Source organism: Petromyzon marinus, chromosome 18 (assembly GCF_048934315.1).
Source record: "Petromyzon marinus isolate PM22_M1 ecotype Great Lakes invasive population chromosome 18, UKy_Petmar_22M1.pri1.0, whole genome shotgun sequence".
NCBI lineage: Eukaryota > Metazoa > Chordata > Hyperoartia > Petromyzontiformes > Petromyzontidae > Petromyzon > Petromyzon marinus.
The window spans coordinates 5,208,589-5,230,479 of record NC_133684.1 but is presented as its reverse complement, the minus strand read 5'-3'; the positions used below and the strand labels follow the sequence as shown (position 1 = coordinate 5,230,479).

The following is a 21,891-nucleotide window of genomic DNA, read 5'->3' as shown; positions in this document are numbered from 1 at the left end:
GAAGAGCTCACAGATGCTTGAAAGATCTGGACACATTCCCATCAGTGAGCTCCTCCAGCAGGCGAGCTGCATTGGCTGGGTCATGTAGCCAGCATACCTAGCCACAGCATGACCAAGGAGCTTCTGTTTGGCTGGATAGAGGGGGCTAAATAGGTGTGGCAGGGGTTACAGAAGCGATTCACTGATGTAGTACAGAAAGCTGTGGAGTTGAGTGGACTTTGCCGGTGACTAGTACCAGTGGTGTCTATATCGCCCTTTGTGGAGGAGTCTCGTGAAGGATGCTACTTTGCTGTTGGAGGCAGTCGCCCTCCACCCACGACTGAAGGGCAGATGAGCGACGCTCACAAGAACGAGCCCCGGGCAGCTGAAACACAGCAAGCTGGTACAGTAGGGAGCACAGGCGGTGCATCTGCAAGACAGTCAGTCAACCCATGGCACCCGCGTCTGACCTGCCAGCGAGCCTTTGACACTTCACGCACGGGACCTGAAGGTGCACCTAGCCTGGCACAAACACCGTGGTGACATCACTGCCCACTTGGTGGTGCACTGGCGAATGTTGCTTTTGAGCTGCTGTGTTCATGTGGGTCGTGGGTTGTGCGTGTGTGGTCTGTCCACATTATTTTCTCCACTTAAGTCATCGTCGACTGTAATGCACCTTGATTGTGCCTGTGGTTTGGCCTGATGTGAGTGAATCTGCAATTGATGACTGTGAAATACTTGTGTTTACACTGATAATTCAAATATTGAGGTAATACTCAAAAGTACAATAACTGAACGTGGATCAATATGGCAATCATATATACACTACTTGTTATTACTGTAAAAATGAAATCATCATCATCATCAGGCATTGATTATGCACTGTTGGATTAAGGCCACCAATGCACCATTGCATTTCATCATGCGCCCATGCGTAATCGCAATGCAATATTTAAATGTCAGGAAGTTTAAAAGTGAACGCGATTTTATCTTGGAGGAATCCACCACCATACTCTTGTGGGTTTTTTTTTCATTCTGGCATAAGAGTTTCCTTTGACCAAGATGGTTCTTGGTTGCGTACCACATTCGCAAGGAGATCGAATCACTGTACCGATACAATTTTAATGAATTTGATTCATGAATGTGTCTTTATCTTGTTTTTTTATCACGGTTGCTGGCGTAGGCCCAAATAGGCCCAGAAACAAACAGCTCTATTAAAATAGTAACAGATAATGAATAGATTTCCATACCTGTCAGCCCATACGGTTTACCCATATTCTTTTACAGGGAAATTGAGTTTTCAGGCCCATCCGACATACAGCCGTATCAATACGGGCAAACAATAATTTTTGTCTTTGGTTGTGTTTCTCCCTTGTGATGGGACTTTGTAGGATGAACGTTGAGATTTATAAGGGCACGGGGTGACCGATAAGGTCTGAATAAGGTCTGCAATAAGGTAGGCACTGATAAGGGGTTGACCAGTATGCATTTCTTTAAATGTTAACAATGAAATGTATAATAAATTCATATTTGTAAGGCGTGTTTCATCCGTAGGTCCCAATGAGCCTCGTGTACGGGAAGCAAAAAATAAACAGAACTAGGGTTGAACGGCCTGAGCTAGGGGCTAAAGGGCAGTTTAAACAGATGAGTTTTCAAGACAGACTTAGAAAATATATCAAACGTTTCTGTATTGTGTTATTAGCAAAGCGTTCCAAAGCTTGGGAGCTTCGCCAGCACAATCCCTATCACCCCAGGATTGCAATATTATAATATACAGTATAAATATAATCTAAATAAATAGAGACTTTAATCTTTATGTATATCTCAAAACCTCTAGAGTATTTCTCGACAAGGTAGAAAGCTGGCATTTGGTACATGAGTAGCTTTTAGGACACAGACAACAGGAACATTACGAAAATCCGAGATTTCTCATTTTAAGGCCCTCATAAATCGATTTTTAAGTGCCCCATAGACATGTTTGTGCGTGTCATTCAGAAAACGTTCAACATATAAGATTCCGGTTTTGTTCCTTTGGTAGAGCGTTAAACAGAAAATAACATTAAATAACCATTGTTCTATCTTTCATTGTTTTTGAGATATTTCGGATGAAAGCGGGTTTGAACGAAAAAATACGCATTTTATGACATTCAAATCGGAATAATTCGAAAACGGTAAAAGATATGAGCTTCCCCTCATAGAGTATTAAGTTTATTATTATTATTTTTATTTATAATAAAAAATGACGGATTCTTTTACTTGAGCGATTTCTGATGGGTACGTATTTAAATATAAGAAGTTGAATCAAGTCGTAAACAATTTTTTTTTGCGGAAAAATACAATTAATTGAAAATAGTTGTTCGTGTCTGATCGTAGATTTTTAAAAAAATCACATCAGGTTCATTCTTTATTTTCCTGCTGAAGACAGGATTTATGAATTTGCATATTATGATATATATTCACAAAAACACACCAGTTTTGGCATTTTGTTTGGTCTGGGCACACCACCAGTACCATTTACACGAAACTGGTTTTGAGGATCGTTTCACATTTCCTCGGCGATGGAAACGCCGCTGCCTTGAACTCGGCTTCGAACGAGCACGCCACGGGTTCCCTCTTCAAGGGCTCCCTCTTCAAGGGTTCCCCCTCTTCCCGAATCCCCTCTTCCTAGGCTCCCCCTCTTCCAGGGTTCCATGGCTTCGCCCCCCACCCCCAGCGCCGGCGGGCGAGGAAACGCAACGCTTCCAAACGTGATTGTCGCTCTGTCAAACTCCAGCAGCCGCGCGTCTTGTCAAGGCCGGTTTAAAAATACAAGTCGCAAGAGGGGAAGCGGGGGAAACACAGCAACAGAGAGTGAGTGAGTGGGGGTGACGGAGGGGAAGGGAATGGCTCTTGCAATAGCTAATTTGTTTACAGAAAATGGAGGAGGCTGTAAAACTGCCACAGATGTCATAAACCCGCTCAATTAGCACATTTACCGGGTGCCGACTCGATCCTGCGCGGTGACCTTGTGACCTGGGGACCCCGGGTATTGCAGTGGAGTTGATATCGGAGCCCTGTAGCTTGTGTAGCTGTTAAGAACACACTCACACACACAAAGACAAAGATCCCCCGTGTAGCCTTTAACGGAATGTTGGGCAAGTGCTGTTCGTGAGCACCTATGAAGGCCGGAACGGCACACTAGGGAGTGGGTGGCCAGCACCACGCCCGACCGCCTTTGTCTCCCTGGTGGCGATGTTTACACATCACACCAGCTACTCATTTTAGGCTTAATGCAATCAAATCAAATGCATTAAAATCGTCACCGGTGTTCACAGTGAGTGGGAATCGTACTCTGGTAGCTGTGTTTGTAGCGCAGCGCGCTAACTGCAACACTATCGCTCCACACACACACATATACACACACACACCATACATACACAGACTCTCACTTCACGCTCACACTTTCAGTCCACACACACACAGACACACTCTCATACCATACATACACACGCCCTCACGCCAAAGACAAAGACTCGCATGCCATACATACACGGACTCTCACTTCACACTCTCACTCCGCACGCACAGACAGACACACTCACGTACATAAGACCAAGATCCCCCGTATAGCCCGAACAGACTGTAGGGGCAAGTGCTGTTAGCGAGCACCTATGAAGGTTTGAGGACTTTGAGGGGGTGGGTGACCAGTACCACGCCTGGCCGCCTTTGTCTCCCCAGTGGCGATGTTTACACACCGTACCAGGTACTCATTTGAGGTTGAATCGACCTAGGGGAGGCCCAGGACCGGTTAAAATAACAGTCACCGGGAAACGAACCCGGGTCGCCGGGTTTGTAGCGCAACGCTAACCGCTGCACCACCGCTCCACACAACACACAGACACACACACTCCACACAGCACACACACAGACACACACTCCACACAGCACACACACGCAGACACACACACTCCACACAGCACACACACACAGACACACACACTCCACACAGCACACACACACACTCCACACAGCACACACACAGACACACACTCCACACAGCACACACACGCGCGCTCTCTCTCTCTCTCTGTCAACACGGCTGCTTTATATTTTAACTCTTGTGAGCTGCCCATGACCAGAATGGTAAACCCCCTGACCCCGGCGTTGACTGAACTCCACCCTCCGCCATCGTCTCAGTTGCAGATCACCCCTCTCTCTCTTCCCTCTTCCCTTCTGTGCCCCAAGTCCAAATTAAATCATCAACGCCTCGTGATTGATAGGGATAAAGTGATAATAATTATTATCATGCGAAACAAGAGTGCCCTTTATAAATCCGCCGCTGCGTGGAGGGGCACTATCCATGCGGCCGTGGTCTTGGGGGCTGATTGACCTTTACAATTTCCATCGCTGTCAACCCACACGGTTTACCCCGTATTCTTCTACAGGAGCTGGAATCACCCTACCGATATAATTTTAATGCGTTTGATTTATCAATGTGTCTTTATCTTGTTTTTTTCATATCACGGTTGCTGAGCGCAGGCCCAAATAGGCCCAGCAACTCAAAGCATCCAGCAACAAACGGCTCTATTAGAATCGTAAGAGATAATTATTAATACATTTCCATAGCTGTCAACCCCGTACGGTTTATCCTTATTCTTGTACAGGGGACATTGAGTTTTCAGGTCGATACGGCGTACAGCCGTTGCAATACGGGGAAAACAATGTTTGTGTTTCTCCCTTGTGATTGGACTTTGTAGGACGAACGTTGAGATTCATAAGGACACGGGGTGACCAATACGGTCTGAGTTCGTCTGTAATAAGGTAGGGCACTGATAAGGGGTTGACGGGTGTGCGTATCCCGCTGGTCTGCGGCAATCGGTGAAGGCAAGACGGGGCGGAGAGCATAGACGTGGGAGCATATGGGGGCATGTTAGTGCTCCCACGCATACACACAGACAAAGATCCCCAAGATAGCCTGAGCAGACTGTTTGGGGCAAGTGCTGTTCGTGAGTTGCAACCTATTAAGGCCACGCAGACACTGAGACACACAAGCGGCACATACAGAGACATGGAGACACAAAGACTCGAAGCAACACATTGACAAAGACAAAGATCCCCCGTATTATTTTAACATGCTTTTGCGGCAAGTGCTGTTGGCGAGTACCTGGTGCGGTGTGTAAGCATCGCTACTGGGGAGACAAAGGCGGTCGGGCGTGGTTCTGGCCACCCACCCCCCGCGTTTACCGTGCCGGCCTTCAACGGTGCTTGTGTTTTTTTGCCGTGGAGTGAAACAGGTCGAGAAGCACTGCCCTATAACATCTGTGGTGCATGGTGGTCACCCATCCAAGTCACGATCCAGACTCAACCCTCCAATGACCAAATCATACTAAGGGCGCCCAAATCTCGTCAGATCCCAGAAGCTAAGCATGTTTGAGCCTGGCTCGTGCGTGGATGGGCGAGGATAGTTGCACGCGCAACGCTAGCGCCTCCGATGAACACGGTTGGCTACGCACGGTGCAAAAATAGTTCAACATACACGCGTGCAACACCGCTTGTTGTGTTGTACTTCTATGTTTCCTCGTCTACGCCCCATACCATCGCCAACCGGCGTGGTGAAGTATGGTCGAATAGCTGACACGATTTACACAGCGTGGCGGGGAAGTTCTCTCCCATCTGGCAGTGGATTGATTGAAGGGCTGTACGGTTATACGTACTCCTGCATACTTTTAATTACATTTCGCAAGTTTTTTTATTGTTTACAATATTTCTGAAATAGACTTTATCGGACACTAACAGCCTGTCTGAGGAGTTGACTTGGCAACAAGACAAACAAAGCACACAATGGGCCTGCTTTCGCACAACCGGTCCCTTCGAATACAACAAAAACAGGTATCGTATATATTTTTTAAAACACATCCCGTCAGCCACACGGCCTTCTGGGAATGCATACTTCAAGAAGCAGTGGTTCAACACAAGCAAACCTCACTTGGCTGATGTGGGGAGCCAGCAGTGCCCTGAAGGCAAGTAAAAGTGTACAGTGGGCCACATTTAAATATTTTCAAGGAGCCAAATTCCTTTTTTTTTACAATCTACAAGGAAACACCTGAGCATGCGGATATCCAAAGTAAGCCCTGAAAACGACCACTCACATCGACCAGTTTTACCAAATTATTTGGTGATGCTGCTGCATTGGCAGTGGTGTACAAATAACATCAATTACACCATATTAAAAATAAATGTTATATACAAGAAGTGACAATTTCCAGCAAATGGCCTTTGATTTGCTACGAACGAGGACCATTCACCCAAAACGTTGGCCTATAATAAAAAAATTGTGTTTTTTTTTTCCTTTTAAGGCCACCGTGCTATTGACGAATGTGTTGCAATTCAATGTTTGTATCAAAGTTCAGTGTAAACACGAGCAGCAAGCGGACGAGTTGATCGTTGGGGAGGGGGGCGGCAGTGCTTTCTGTTTGCGAGATTGTGAGTTCAGGGTGGCCGGATGCATTTGGTAACAAACAACGCTCGTGCCTTCGCAGCGACAAGGGGACCTGCGTTCGATTTCCCCGTGACTTGACCGTCTCTCTCTAGTCTTCTCTCCCTGGTGTGCAATGAATGTCCTCTTTCGGTTCACTCCCATGGTTAATAATAACAACAACAACAACAACAAAAACAGCTGTCTCCCCCGGCAGCTGACCATTTTCATCCTGCACCAGAAGTCCACCTTGTGGGAGGCGCAGAACCATTTCACATTTCACTCCCCGGTGCTTGCCTGATTCGTATCGCGCAGCACACTCACCACTGGTGCCACAGCTCCCCCATTTAATGTAAACCGGCCCTCGGTAAACACGCAGGTCCCCACGTGGGGAATGTGCCAGCCAGTCTCCTTTCTGACTCACTGCTTCGTCGGGGCTTTTTTTGCTCCCTCGATACCCGTTTCCCGAAGGGTGCCCAGAGTTGGGCCCCCGTGCACTTGAAAATTTCCCACTCACCCCTCCATCCAAACTCCCCTGCCCCCCCTCCACCCTCTGCTGCCACCCCCTCTTCCTCCCTCTCCCACCTCCTCCTCTCTCACCCTCCCTGGTCACAACACCCCCCCTCACCACCCAAAGTTCAACAGCTGCTTTTTGGAGACGATGTCTGAATGAGTGCCCCCCCCAAAAAAAAAAAGCAGCAGCTTAATCAAAGCATTCCGAATTGAAGCATTCGAAAGAATCACCGATCTGATTTCGATTTTGAAAAAACCTAAAAAATTCCGCTCCGCCGCTTTTAAAACAATCGGAAGTCTTTGTTGGGAGACGTGCCGACACCACCGCTCGCTCTCTGTTTTGTTCGATCTTTTTACGGGTGTCCGGTGGTGCCGGACGCGCGGTGTTGCGTTGGGCCGGTCAAGTTTCGCCACGGCAACAGGAGCAGCAGGAGTAGCAGCAGCAGGAGTAGCAGCAGCAGGAGGAGCAGCAGGAGTAGCAGCAGCAGGAGCAGCAGCAGCAGGAGTAGCAGCAGCAGCAGTAGCCCTGTCCCGGGGTCACACTTTGCTCTCCTGCTTTGCCCTTTTTTTTGTATGTCGGCGGTGTTGGATTTTGTTTTGCGTTCCTGCCCCTCGATGCTGTGACGCTAGACAATTCTGTTTATCTAACCTTGCGGTGATCCCCCGGGGGTGGGGGGGGGGGTCCCGGGAGGGGCTTGTTTTGGTTATACTTCACCACGCCGGTGAGTGCGGTTTGGGGAATGAGACGTGATGCCCAGGACCGCTTCAGAATTATCGCTCAGCAGTGGGCTGGGTTGTGGAGCCCTTGGCCATCGTGGTTCACAGGGCAATGCGCTAACCTGCCGCGCCACCGCTCCACTTCTTTGCCTGATCGAACCGTTGTTCTCAAGTCAATCATCTCCCCGCTGTTGCCGACAAAGCACGAGGCTCCATCGCTTTGCGTTCCGCGAGGCTACCCCCTGTGCGCCACGTGACAGAAGCCGGGGGCAGAAGCCGATCAATAACGGCAACAAGACCAGTTTAACACGTGGGACCAATAGCATCCATAGTACAGGTTTGTTTTTGGGGTTAGATCGCCTAAATATAAATGTCTTTAAACCCGCCACCAACTATGAAGGTTTGTCACGTGAACAGAACGTGCCAATTCGTTACTAGTACAGCACACCGCTGGTGTGTTGGAGAGTAAATCCACAAAAATTACAATCTGAGTACTACGTTTAGCCAGTAATTACAAGTAGCTGGTAGTAATTACTAGCGAAATACACCGGTGTGCTGTACTAGTAACGAATTTGGCACTGTTTACGTAACAAACTTTACTAATTGGTGGCGGGTTTAACGACACATTTATATTTACGCGATCTAATCCCAAAACAACAAAACAAAAACAACCCTCTATTATGGAAACAAAAATACCCCCCAATATCTCCGTGGATGTTTCATTCACAAAAAAACAAACCCGAGTCATCGTTGTTGGGCCCTAGACCCGAGTTGTGGAGACCACAACTCGTCGAGTCCCGCCCCCCCCTGTGAGAACTGCTGCTTAGGGGCTATCTATTGAGTCCGTACGCATGGAGGAGGGTTAACCCAAACGCGTACCGCTTGCCTATGGGGGGTCTACTGACAATGTACGTATAGGAAACGGGGGGGGGGGGGGGTGAAGCCTCGATAATAATGTGTCTACATTGGCCTTCAAATGTCCGGCGGTGGACTGTTTGCTTAAACACGTTAATATTAATAATCCTTGATCGTTTCTGCGTGGATTAAATATCGGCCGTTCTATAGGATTCTGGGAGGGAGGGAGGGGGGTGCGTCAAGCGTACGTACGCAGGTGGGGTGGGGTGGGGGTGTATAAAGTACGCGTGCGTACAGGGAGGGGGGTCAACTTTTGACAGAATTTGTGCGTGCGTACTCAATGGATGATGGCCCCTTAGCTCTCGGCCTGGCCTATAGAGCAGCAACCGCTAACTATTGCGTCCTGGGTGTTTTGCTACAGAGTATTGGGGCGGGGAGTGTTGAGTTCTAAAAATACTCCCCCCGAAAGTGGGTGGGTGTGTGCTGCATCATGGGGAGCGGTGGTGCAGCGATTAGCGCACTTCGCTGCAAACCCGGCGACCCGAGTTCGATTCCCGCTCGCGGCCAACACCTGGTGACGATTATCCCAAACCGGTCATGGGCCTCCTCCCCTAGGTCGACTCAGCCTCAAACGAGTACCCGGTGCGGTGTGTAGTAAACATCGCCACTGGGGAGACAAAGGCGACCGGGCGTGGTGCTGGCCACCCACCCCCTCGTGTGCCGTGCCGGCCTTCATAGGTGCTACTCGCTAACAGCACTTGCCCCAAGAGTCTGTTCAGACTGTTACGAGGGATCTTTGTGTTTTTGTGTGTGCTGCATTCTGGGTCTGGGCCGTGAGGTGGATATCGAGCTTTGATGGTGCACAGTGTTTATTGATTTGCATCGATGTCTCGAGATTGTCCGCGGAGTGGGTGTTGAAGGTCGAGACCTGGGGCCGTGTGGAGGCGGCGTTGAGTCGCACGTCTCGGACATTGTGTGAGCTGTGGTGGGGGTTGGGGGCGCGGTGATTGTTGTTGTTGTTGTGGAAGCGACATTCCTCGCCAGCGGTGGCGTTCTCTACTCGAGAGCTGCACGCTGGCGGAGCCCCGTCTCGTCTGTCCGTGCCGGAGCAGCTGGACCAGGGGGGGAGGTGGGGGAGGGGCGTGGCGGAGCAAGACGCTCGCTCGGCTATGAGCAAGACGCTCGCCCCGCTAGGAGCAAGACGCTCGCTCCGCTCAAGACGCTTGCCCCGCTAGGAGCAAGACGCTCGCTCGGCTCGGAGCAAGACGCTCGCTCGGCTAGGAGCAAGACGCTCGGTCAGCTAGGGGCAATACGCTCGCTCGACTCGGAGCAAGACACTCGCTCGGCTATGAGCAAGACGCTCGCTGGGCTATGAGCAAGACGCTCGCTCCGCTAGGAGCAAGACGCTCGCTCCGCTAGGAGCAAGACGCTCGCTCCGCTAGGAGCAAGACGCTCGCTCGGCTAGGAGCAAGACGCTCGCTCGGCTTGGAGCAAGACGCTCGCCCCGCTAGGAGCAAGAGACTCGCCCCGCTAGGAGCAAGACGCTCGCCCCGCTAGCGACACGAACTCGTCTGCTCAAGATCAGAAATCTCCCTGACTACCCCCCCCCCCCGGGGTTTTACACTCCTTACACTCACAGAGTACAGCGCACGGCCAGCACGCGGGCTCTCCCCGCGCCTGGGTGAGTCACGCTTGTTGTTCCCGTGTCTTTGTTATCTTTTGGGACCTTTTTTTTCTTTCCCTCCCATGGTTTTGAAGGAGGGACAAGGGCTTCGTCTGCAGCTGTAGGTTCCATCATGTGGGAGGAGAGAGGCGAGATCTGGATGGGTTTATAGAATCTACCCCTACCACCCCACCCCCCTCTGTGCCCCCCCCCTCACCCCCGAGTACCCCCACCCACCACCACCCATCCCCACCCCCTCCATCCATCCCCTGGGAACGAGCCGAGCTCCACAGCCGAGGCGCGCGGCTCAGGATATGAGGCAAACATTTAGGCAGGAAATTCTGCGCTCCGCTGTTTTTCTAAGGATTTTTTTCCCTCTCTCTCTTTCTCTATTTTTTTCATCGTTTTTTTGCTTCCCACCCCAACAAAACTTCGCTGGTGGGGGGGGGGTTGAGGAGAGGCAGTCTCGGTGGGTGATCCAGCGTTCGAGAAAGAGCATCGGCGAGCGAGTGAGAGTGGCTCGCGAGAGAGTGCGAGAGAGAGATCGGGAGAGAGTGCGGCCGTACGAACTGAAGCGAGAGAGAGTTGCCGACTCTTCCGCCGTGGACCCGGCATCTGGATCCCTTTAAGAAGCGCTGGCTGTGTGGCTACTTCTCCTACCGGCCGTGGCTACTTCTCCTACCGGCTGTGCCTCCTCCTACCGGCTGTGGCTCCTTCTCCTACCGGCTGTGGCTCCTTCTCCTACTGGCCGTGGCTACTTCTCCTACCGGCTGTGGCTACTTCTCCTACCGGCCGTGGCTACTTCTCCTACCGGCTGTGGCTACTTCTCCTACCGGCTGTGGCTACTTCTCCTACCGGCCGTGGCTACTTCTCCTACCGGCTGTGGCTACTTCTCCTACCGGCTGTGGCTCCTTCTCCTACCGGCTGTGGCTACTTCTCCTACCGGCTGTGGCTACTTCTCCTACCGGCTGTGGCTACTTCTCCTACCGGCCGTGGCTACTTCTCCTACCGGCTGTGGCTCCTTCTCCTACCGGCTGTGGCTACTTCTCCTACCGGCTGTGCCTCCTCCTACCGGCTGTGGCTCCTTCTCCTACCGGCTGTGGCTACTTCTCCTACCGGCTGTGGCTCCTTCTCCTACCGGCTGTGGCTCCTTCTCCTACCGGCTGTGGCTACTTCTCCTACCGGCTGTGGCTACTTCTCCTACCGGCTGTCCACACGCGGCTTGTCACCGTGAAGGTAACACGAGCGACGCCTCACCCATCCGCCTTCCACCGCGCCTCTTCACACGACTACCCCTTTTGATTGTTTAGCGTCCGGCGTTTTCAGACAGGTTGACGTCGCTTGTTTGGTTGGGACATTTTTTTGTCCCGTCGCTTTTGTTTTGTTTTCCTATATACGTCGATCGCGGATCGGCTTCGCTTCGCTGGCGTCCGTGCGGACGCCCTCGCTTGCAGGGAGGGATAGAGAGGCTGGCTGGCTTGGCGGGCAGCCCACAGGCATCAAGTGGCATCATCACTCCACAATCCCCACTGGCACACCGCACGCCAATGCCAGCGCCGCCGAGTTAATTCTGTCCGCCGCGGAACGCTGACCCTCAGAATCCTGACCCATTTTTCCGAAAAAATAAAAAACAAAACCCCTCGGTCTCACAGCGCCGGCTCTAAAAATTACTAAACAGCGGAGGTGAAGATTTACACTTTGACCTCGCGCACGCCCGTGCGTAGTGGGTGGGTGCGCGTGTACTTGGGAGAGAGTGGAAAAGTACAGCGGGCACGCTTCAACTTCAGGTGAAATGTTCGTGGCTGCCCCTGTGAGGGCGGCAGACACCGCGGCGCATCTCACGCGGCGGTTGGCGGTCGCTTGACGCCTGAGCGCGCGTTCGCTTTTATACATCGGGGCGACGGCGAGCACCGCTCGCTTTGGTTTGCGTGCTCCAATGGAAAAAGAAAACCGTGCTGCGCCTTCCCAAGTGCCTGCTACGCCTGGCACGGAATCGGGGGGGGGGGGGGGGGCACGAAACCGCGCTCGTGCCGGCATCTGAAGGCGTTATAATAATCTCCTCAAGTCTCCCGGTCGACACGTGGCACGGCTGGCTGGCTGGCTGGCTGCTGCTGCTGCGTAAATATTCCCCAGGCTATTTTGAACAGCCCTCGAAGCAAGGGACTGGTGGGGGGAGGGGGGGGGTCCATCAGGTGGTCGAATGCGCCGCTTGTGTGGAATTTTTACGGATAAATTTGGAATTTTAAATGGTCGCGCTGGACGAGACGTTCGTCAATTACTGGCCCAATTGATTTGCTCTCACGGCTGCGGAAAGCGAATGAGACCCTCGCAGTGCAACTCACTCATGGAATCGATTTTCTCCCACCGCTGTGCCTATGCAATACAGTTGAGTTTCACGCGGTGTGTCTGAATGCGACCGCGTCTCAAGAGCGCCGCACGGTAACAGCGGGTATACTTTTATTAAATAAAAGAAGCAAGTCGGTCATAGGCAGAGGAAAGCAAGGTACGTCATCAGGTTCTGATTTACGTGATGCACTGGTCTCGTAGTCTGGTCAGTCGATTTGATTGAGCAAGTGCAATGGACACGACAGCTCTGATCTGTTATCTTCCCTGACGTTTCTGTGAGCCAGCATAACACAAACTATCCTGCTCGAACGCGTCACGGCGGAGAAGATAACGGTAAGGGCAGACGCCACCTCAGCGCTCGATGAGGTTTGGCTTCAGGAGATGCTTATCATCGTGAGGCATTTTCTGTCCACTGCTGGCTGAAGGCCTCCCGGCGTCGCCATTGCTCACAGTCCCGCGGCGCCGTAATCAAGGGTAGCTCCTGCGCGAGAGCCGACGTGTTGGCTTCTTTTTCTGTGGCGGGCGTCTTCCGAGGCGCGTTTTCCTCCTTGGGGCGCAGATAACATTGTGAAGAAAGTCTTCGGGAAAGGGGGAAGGAGGCTACCGGATCTGGGGAAGATTGCATTGACCACGTTTGCAATGTGCCAGGGATAAATCAGAAGGAGCAAGATAGAGGAACAAACGGGAACAGGAAATTTTAAAGACGCTGGCAGAGAAATCTGAGCCCGAATAATGAGAATAAGAGAAATAATAAATGGAAGCCTGTAAGTGTACATAGACACAATAATAATAATTTTAACTTCTAATACGCCACCGCACAGTACTCTCTCACTCTTATAGATTTAAGTTTTCAGTTTCATTTATTAGGTATAACCCTGTGAGCCATGCGGCTCTTGACTCAGGTGCAACCGCAACAAACAAAACATGAACAAGAAACATCTTAAATAGATAGAGAACGGCTCAGAGGTGCGAGGACGGACCACAGCCGGTGCCAACAATAGCCCGAGCTCTGCGTTCCTCTCTGTATTGAGATGTTTTCAGCCAATGAATGAATGTTTATAGATGTGGGAGGAAGCCAGAGCACCCAGAGAAATCCCACGCATGCGAGGGGGTAACGCGCCATTCCACGCAGAAGGGACAGATGGCATGAGCCCGCGTTTAGCCCTACCTGCTTTTGTCCTGTCAAGCCAGGATTTTAGCTCCATGTCACCACGCATGGGAAGGGGAGCTTTGCAGCATTTGTGCGATCCACCAACTAACTCCCACTGCCTCCACAGTCCTGGATTACAAGCATGCATGGCCACTGTCCGGCTAATAGCACAGTGCAATGCAGTCAAACTGGGGAGCGGCGGTGGTGCGGTGGTCAGAGTACTGCGCTTTTAATGAAATAAAATTGAGGTTTAAGGATGCCTTATTGTCTTCCGCAGGCTATAAGAGCCACTCCTTTGCAGATGACGCTTCTTCCATGTCACTCGTTTAAATCGCAAGCCGGAGGCAGTAGACGTTGAGCTGCTCGGCACGCAGATACAATCCACACTGACTTGAATTAAATACTTTGATTGTAGTGACAATTAGCCAGACACGTTCAATAAAAAAACCCAGTCAATGAATAATATCACGTAAGACTGGAAATTCCACAGTTACTTCCGTCATGTTTAACAATTATATTCTAATCTGTAGTAAAACCGTGAATATGTTTTGGCACAGCGATCTCAATTGACTTGTCATGGAAGGGCTGTTTTACAAATCCGAAAGATATTTGAACCTAACATCGGTCCTGGCCCCGCTACCCCCATCACCAATAAGTACTGACCAGTGTGGTGAAGTATGGTCAAAAAACCGCCCGCGACTGACATGGCATGATGGTAGGCCCATCATTCAGCAGTCGATTGGCAGAGGTCCATGGAATTGTTTTTGTTCTATTTTAGTACGTTATTTACAATACTGTGCAACGTTAGACGCGATTGACTTCTAAGTGGCTCCTCAATTAAAAGTTTTACCAGAAGGTGGCTGTGTGCCTCTGGCTATCAGAGCGGTGAAGGAGCTCGCCTGCGATCCTGAGGGTGAATTTGTCCTTGAGAGTTGAGAATGCCTCGCGGCGTGGTGAGCCAGCGGGCATTGATTGCTCAGTAATAAAACCAATCGTCTAATTTATGCTTTTTTTCACACTTCATTTGACTCAGTCCAGCTCGCGTAATAATACAATCGCCTTCACTTACGCGCTTTGAACACTGCATGTATACAGGGTGGTCGAAAGTCAGGACACGTAGGGTTATTAGATTTATCTTAACAAATCGCAAAGGGTTATTTAATGTATTTGACATTTGTATAAACTGACTTCCGTTAACATTCACTGATGCACGAAACCTTCTAAAATCAACTCGGGATATTTTTTTTAAAGATTACAGTTGTGTGATATTTGAATATTCATCAATTTATGTTTTGTAGCAGTTCATTCGATGGTCCTTGGTCGCGTTTTGTAAACGGCGGCATTGAGGTGACCCCACAGGGAAAAGAAAAATAGATATTAACAGTGATAATAGATCAAATATTTACTTAAATAATAATCAATTAAACTGTTTTAGTGCCGGTTTTTAAATAAATTAAATGACCCTCTGTGTCCTGGCCACCCTGTAAATAAGGAGTGCTTGTAGTGTGGATTAAAAAAAAAAACATTGAAGTGACGTGAGATCTTTCTTTCCAGAATCACCCCCAGCTATAAATGGCCCGATAATGGCATTGTCTTTGTGCTGTTCGCCTTTTGGCGTCCTCTGGTCTAGCACTTTGAGACAAGGCTCTCAAGAAAGCTGTCTCTGGTGTGGACCAATCAGTTTAAAAGATAATGCATATATTATTAGAGTACGTTTTTGTTTGCATGTTCACCACAAGCACGTGTGGTTAATGCAGACAATATTCATTTTAAAAGGTTTCTGTTTGGTGTTTTAACATCTTAACACAACTGTTTAATTGCCAGAAAGGGTAAAACCTATTCTTATATATATTGAAGTGACTTCACACGCGTAATTGTCAACTTCTGCGGCTAGCTCAGAGAGTTCCGAATGTAAATTTCTTCACCTCGTGGGAAGTTAATTTGGAGAGAAAACAAATATTTAAAAAATTACTGGAGATGGATTTTCCCCGTTGTTTATAACGTCGGCACCTAATAGCAACACGACGTCAAAATAGAAATGAATTCACATCGCCAGCACAAGAACCACTCAGCACGTTCGTCAATAAACAGTGGCCTTAAAAAAATGAGAGTCTGTAATAGACGACGTTTTTGGCAATGACCCTTCTTCACAGCGCCTGCAGAGGCCAGAGAAGGCCTACTTCTCTGTGTGTGCTGTTGAGTTTTATTGTTAATTTGTATTGGACCATCATTACGACTTTTCGTGACCCCACTCATGGACCCGACGGACGGACGCGCGTACATGACGACGCTAATGCTTTCAACCCTTGTTGGAAAGCGTTAAAAAAGTCACCAAAGGAAGATGCGCACTTGCCAAAACGTAGCCCGTCTGGAGTTTGTCGTGGGTGTGGCATCAATGCACCTCGTCCCAGCCAAAACAATCGCAGATTAAAGAGGCGGAGCGCTCCTTTTTTTTTACATTTCCTTCGAGCCAACCGCCAAACAGGAAGGCCGAGAGTAAACGGCGATGCTTTAAACTTTAAGGTCACCGCGCACAGGATGAAGCGATATTTCGGGACATCAAGGTCAGGAAATGATCAAGTGAATCGACTGGCTTGGATTTTTTTGATATTTACGGAGGCCCCTCTGCTCGTCCCACTTCATCTCTCCGCCGCTGCTCGTTGAATACTCCGAATGAGTTGTTTGTGCTTCGGCTGCAGAACCGTGCAAATCATCCTCTCGGCTATGTCGCGTGTAAATATTATCGTCTCTACTCGACAACAAAAAAAATAATGCTTCCGTTTTGAGATCAGACCGTCGATTTAGCGTAACGACCATTACCAGCAACATGTTTCCCCCCCGACGATATTTATCTCGGCAAACTCAAAGGCTGCCGTCGGTGGTTGGGGATTCATCATAAAGGTTCTGTGGGTTAGATCACGTAACCCAAAAAAAACCCCTTTACTATCAATAATATTGGTCGCGAAAGCCTTTGGTGTTAAACTGGTTGAGGATTGCGAGTCCCTTTATTGGTCGTCTCTGAAGGGGTGATGGACGATTCAAACGTTGGAGCCGTCGTCAACCTCCATCATTGATTCCACTTTGTAACACGATTTTTGTCCCTGGGTAGTAAAGTGTTATTTTCTCATTGCTTATGCCTCAAAAGTATAGAAAATGGCTATTATTATTATTATTCCCCACACACTTTGCTTTTGTGACCAGGACTTTATGTGAAGGAATGACACAAATGCACACCACGTTTTCTCATTGAAAATAGGTACATTTCAAAATCTCACTGTCCTGGTCACAAAAGCAAAGTTTGTGGGGAATAATAGCCATTTGCTGTACTTTTGAGGCATACGCAATTAGAAAATAACACTTACTACCCAGGGACAAAAAAACTATTTTTTTGTTACACAGTGTTGTCAGCAGCAGCATCGTTGCCCATAACCAATTATTCAATCTCCAACAATTCAGGTCCCGCCGTCGCCCTCTGCGATTTTATTCGTTGTCACAATTCAGAGTCACTAAGTCAAGAAACAGATTCTTTCTTTCTAAGCCAAGAACCAGATTGTGGTGGACGTAGCGCCTCTAGTGGCTGCAGGGGGTCAACATGACCTAATAGCATCAAGTCGTCGTCATCGTCGCCCATGACAATTCCACTGTTGGATGAAGGCCTCCCTAAGAGGTCACCATTTGGCAGCAGTCTCGCTACGCAGAGATCCGCCTAATCTCTGGTTTCATCACTCCATTCACCACTCGGGTGCTTTCAACCCTTTGCCTGCTGCTCCACCATTCGTATCGAACGCTGGCCGTCATCGAGCACTACTTCGCACGCACAACGAATACGGATCGATTATAATCTATTGACCGCACGCGTGTGTATAAATGTTCAGCTTCTTTCACAACGTAAGTAGCCAACCGTGCCAGTCGGAGGTGTGGGGGAAGGGCAATAAACTAAACACAAAAAGCAGTTCTGAAGAAATTACCGTAGTTTTAAATCCAGATTTAAAAGTGCGTAGCTCCAGTGACCTATTATCGGAAGGAAGAGCGTTCCAGGCGGCCGCAGAAGTACATCTGAAGGCGGCGTGCGGTGCAGTGACCGTCTTTGTTCGACGGCCAGCCAAAAGCCGATGCGAGGATGAGCGGAGATCGCGTGATGATGATTTACGCTCCTTGCCGAGATCAGCAAAGGCATTGTGGTTCACTTGTGGCGAGCGCTTTGCGTGTAACGAGTGTGTGGTGCCGTGTGCGTAAGATCTGACTTCACAAAAAAAGGAATGGATGCACTCTTATTCAACTTTGGTCTACGTCTCTACGACTTAGCACTTGGGCTGTCGACAGCACAGCCAGATGTTTGAATTCAAAGCAACTCGCCCGCAGAGGCGCTGCTGCACGTGGCTGGAAACACCCGAGGCCTTTTGGCACCGTGCGTGGTACAGGAGACGAGAAGCCTGGCGCAGCGGTCGTTATTTGTAAGGAAAGTGCAGCGTATCCAAGGTCCGAGTAAAGTTGGAGTGCGTTCCCCTTTTTTTTTGCGTAATTCCATTTTCTGCAGCTGCAAAGGCGGCCAGCGGGTGACAAGCGCAGGGATTGGGTTCAGTGCACAGATGGAGTCAGTGGACTGGCTCTGTCTCAGGATGCTTTGAAATTGTTTGTTTCCCAAGTACTGTAAATTAATCGGGAAACGCGTAGCGATCATTGCCACCACGCCACTGAGGGCGCTTGGCAGGACCCTCTTGAAGAGCAGCCTCGAGACTCGGTGAGGCACTCCGGGGTAATCGAGCGGAATGTAACGTGTGTGCGTTGAACTTCTTCAAATACGTACGAGAAGGAAAGGAGAAGCTCGCAGCGGGGTAGGAAGGGACAGAGAGTGGAACGGGGGCAGGAGAGGGTGGGAGTAGCATAGATGGGAAGAGTCAATAAAAAAAACTATGTTTGAATTTTTTGTTGGGAATCGTGAAGGGGTATGGCAGTAGCCGTGGTTGTTGACTCGTACGTCATCGGGGTCCTTCTTGAAGAACCCTCGGCGCACCGCTCGTCACCCGGGCGGGCAGATCTTGATCTTGTCCAGGGCTAACAAGCAGACTTGATTAGCAGTAGGCAGCGGAGGTTATTTGCCCTTTGGAGGCCCGAAGCATCAACATTTTTTGTTGTTGAGTCGTGTAAATTACAAACATTATATTCCGGAAATGCTACATGAGTTGGTTATAAAACTGTTGCATAAAGTACTTTAATTGAGCAATATCTTAGTAGTGTTATGAGAATGCTGAGCTGTTTCTGTTTTTTTTTAAGATCCTAGTTTCGAGCTGATACGGGGGTTTAGATCTTCCCTATTTTTTCACCAACCCGTGGCCTCTTTCTTTGCGAGACCTGGTGCCCTTTGGCTTTCGCTTAGTTTGCTTTTTGCCTTAGCGTCGCCACTGGCAAGTAGACTTGATCACCGGCGGACCTGGTCCACGAGGGCAGCAGCAGTGTGCCGTGAACGACAACCTCTCGGTGGAGCGATTCGTAGGTAAGAAACCCCGTGAAGACGGAGGCGGCTGCAGCTGTGTGAAGCGCCGATCTTGAAAGCAGAGCAAGATGCGGCTCAGCTGGTCGCGACGTAGCGAGCAGGGGTTGCGGCAGCGTCCACGCCACGCCTGGACGTGTTTACGCCCGTGTCGTGCCTTCCCGACTTGGCCAACACGTCTCGTAGCCGCACTCTTCCGTGCCCCCACCTGCTTGACCCTTCATTATTTAGTTTGCACAAACGCGAGAGCGTTTTTAGCGGTGCAGAGCAGACCAGACGCGAGTTTGCGTGATCGAAGCTTAATCCAGTTTATTTTCTGAAGTGACCGAGATGACTGGCAGATGCACCACATGTGCTTCCCCACTGTACCGCTTTTCCGTGTGTTAGTATCGCTCCACCTCACTCCACCGTACCAATGAATGCCGACATGGCACACGAGGGGGTGGGTGGCCAGCACCACGCCCAGTTGCCTTTGTCCCCCCAGTGGCGATGTTTTTACGCACCGCACCAGATACTGATTTGAGGCTGAGTCGACGTAGGGGAGACCCAGGACCGGTTCAGATAATCCTCACTGGTGTTGGCTGTGAGCGGGAATCGAACCTGGGTGGCCAGGTTCGAAGTGCAGCACGCTAACCGCTTCATTACGCACACATGGAGTACACACAGCTGTACCCCATCGGTGGAAATTTAGTGTGTAAGCTTGGCCTAGGCTTTTGTTAGTTTCACTCAGCCAAAAGTGGCACGGTACCTAGTGTGTGTGCATCGTGGCGTAGTGTGATTGATAGTGGTCCTGGTGCTAATAATTAAATGGGGCGGAGGGGGTGCCTGACAAATTTCCATCCTCTTCATATGCCTGGCGCCTGCACATTTCCAGCCCAAGAGACTCGGTGCAGTTGCACCGCCTGCACACTCACTAGCAGCACCACTTAGCTGGGCGTAGTGTCAACCCCGCCGCCTACTCGCGTGCTTAGCCAGACCTTAACGGGCGGTCCGCAAACATGAACTCGGATGAAGAATTACAAAGGCACGTACACGCAAATGCACAAACGCTCCCGTTTGTTTGCAAATACAGTTCACGGCAAAGCAGGATGCACGCATGCACACACGCGTTCTCGCTGGCACTGGCCCACGTACACACGCACACACTCGCATGCGAACGCGTCGGCCACAACCCCAGCTCAGGAAATTGCTGCAAGAAGCCACCGCCGGTGTGCTTCGATTTGCGGGCGTACATTTTTCCTTCATTTTATTAATTCTTTACAAAATGAATTAAATAACCAGAACTATCTTGGAGCACACGCAGATCCGGACTTCCGCCACCCGCCCCCTTGCCAGGCACGCTTTGGAAGACCGAAGAGGGCAGGATTAAATCTCCGTGTGTCACGCGATGCACAATCGGGCTGGCACTAACCAGAGAGGAAAGCGAAACAACAGCAGCAACAACCCACGCAAAATCGTCGTCTCGTCCCGAGCACTTGAGAATGAACGGAGCTGACGGACTCACGGGTTGAAATGTGTGGCAGGGTCCCTCCGGAGTGCAACGAGTTGAAGGCGGCCGGCGCCGATGACTCTCCAGCGACGCAGTCACCTGAGATCGGCACCGATGCCTGCTTCCTCACCGTGCCGTTGGACATCCCCGCAGGTGAGCCGGTGCTTGGGCCGCATTCATTAACGTACAATAAATACAATGACATCGTTGTTGTCGCCACCACCACCACCACCGCGTTTATTTGGCATGCGTCCCGAAACCACAGTGCTCGTGGGGAGGCACCAAACGGTGCCTCGGCTGTCGGCTCTCTCCGCAGTTGCAACTCTGGCACTCTGGATTTAGAGCACCTCAGTGTGCGTCCGCAACGCAATTCAAATACGGATCTCAGTAGATTCGGTGCCTTAGAACGGAAAAAAGTAAAATATAATGGTCAATGGGTTCCAGCCACCCCTCCTTTGTTTTCGAACAAAGACGTTTTACCGCATCGCGCACTTTCAGATCCACTTCTGCGGCCGTCTGGAATTATAAGGAAGCCACCGGAGCTATGCACTTTTATATCTCGATTGAAAAGTCATTTCTCGAGAACTGCTTTTTTGTCTATTTTGTTGGCCTTCCCCCACACCTCTGGTTAACAGAGTTGGCTACGTACGGTGCGAAAGAAGCCCAACATACATCCAACCAAAAATGTTTATATTTGTATTTAATCTCCTCTTCGTGAAGCGCATTGAGACGTGATCACCTCTTCATTGCTGCTGTGTAAATTCTGCTGGTTATTGCCGTTTCTATTTTCACTTTGTTATTGATTTTCAGCAACAAACTGTTTTCATTCACCCCTTGTGCACAAACGCACGGCAGCACGGCGAGAACGATAACACCCCCCGCGCTGCACTCCTGAGGGGGAATCAAAATATTTAGTCTGCGAAATAATCTGGCAATTAAATGCAACCGTTTGCCATGCGAGTCTCACACTCGAGGCCGTAGCAGCCCATCTTGGTGCCCCTCCAAAAAATGGCGCACAAGATGCATTGTTGTACACGCTCACGGTGGCTTCGGCGTCGGATACACACGTAACTTCCTACCCGGGCATTGTCCTACCTTGTGAGTGTAAATCCTAATAAATTGCACACGTAAAGGCGGGCATGGAGGCAGGGGTTGGGGGATGACGCAGACATTTGTGGAACCCCCAAAAACCTGCTGCGCTGTGTCGTGGCCAGGAATTAGCAGTGCAGCAAGT

At 50.0% G+C, this 21,891-nt stretch overlaps 1 protein-coding gene and 1 long non-coding RNA gene across 6 annotated transcripts in view; one reads left to right on the top strand and one right to left on the bottom strand.

Moving 5' to 3' along the window:
• Positions 1-21,891, top strand: part of LOC116943605 (arf-GAP with Rho-GAP domain, ANK repeat and PH domain-containing protein 1-like) — a 113,445-nt gene that overhangs the window by 46,657 nt on the left and 44,897 nt on the right. For 4 of the 5 annotated variants that reach the window (XM_032956601.2, XM_076067825.1, XM_076067824.1 and 1 more), the window contains exon 4: positions 20,692-20,810. In XM_032956601.2, the coding sequence (XP_032812492.2) occupies positions 20,692-20,810 (119 nt within the window). Of the gene's footprint in view, positions 1-10,445; positions 10,651-20,691; positions 20,811-21,891 lie in introns of those variants that run through there. The other variant, XM_076067826.1, reaches the window with a different exon arrangement.
• Positions 1,311-20,777, bottom strand: LOC142925081 (uncharacterized). Its single transcript, XR_012942180.1, has 3 exons — positions 20,673-20,777; positions 2,955-3,047; positions 1,311-2,763 (listed from the first exon to the last, which is right to left on the bottom strand). It is a non-coding gene; the product is annotated as an uncharacterized LOC142925081 (long non-coding RNA).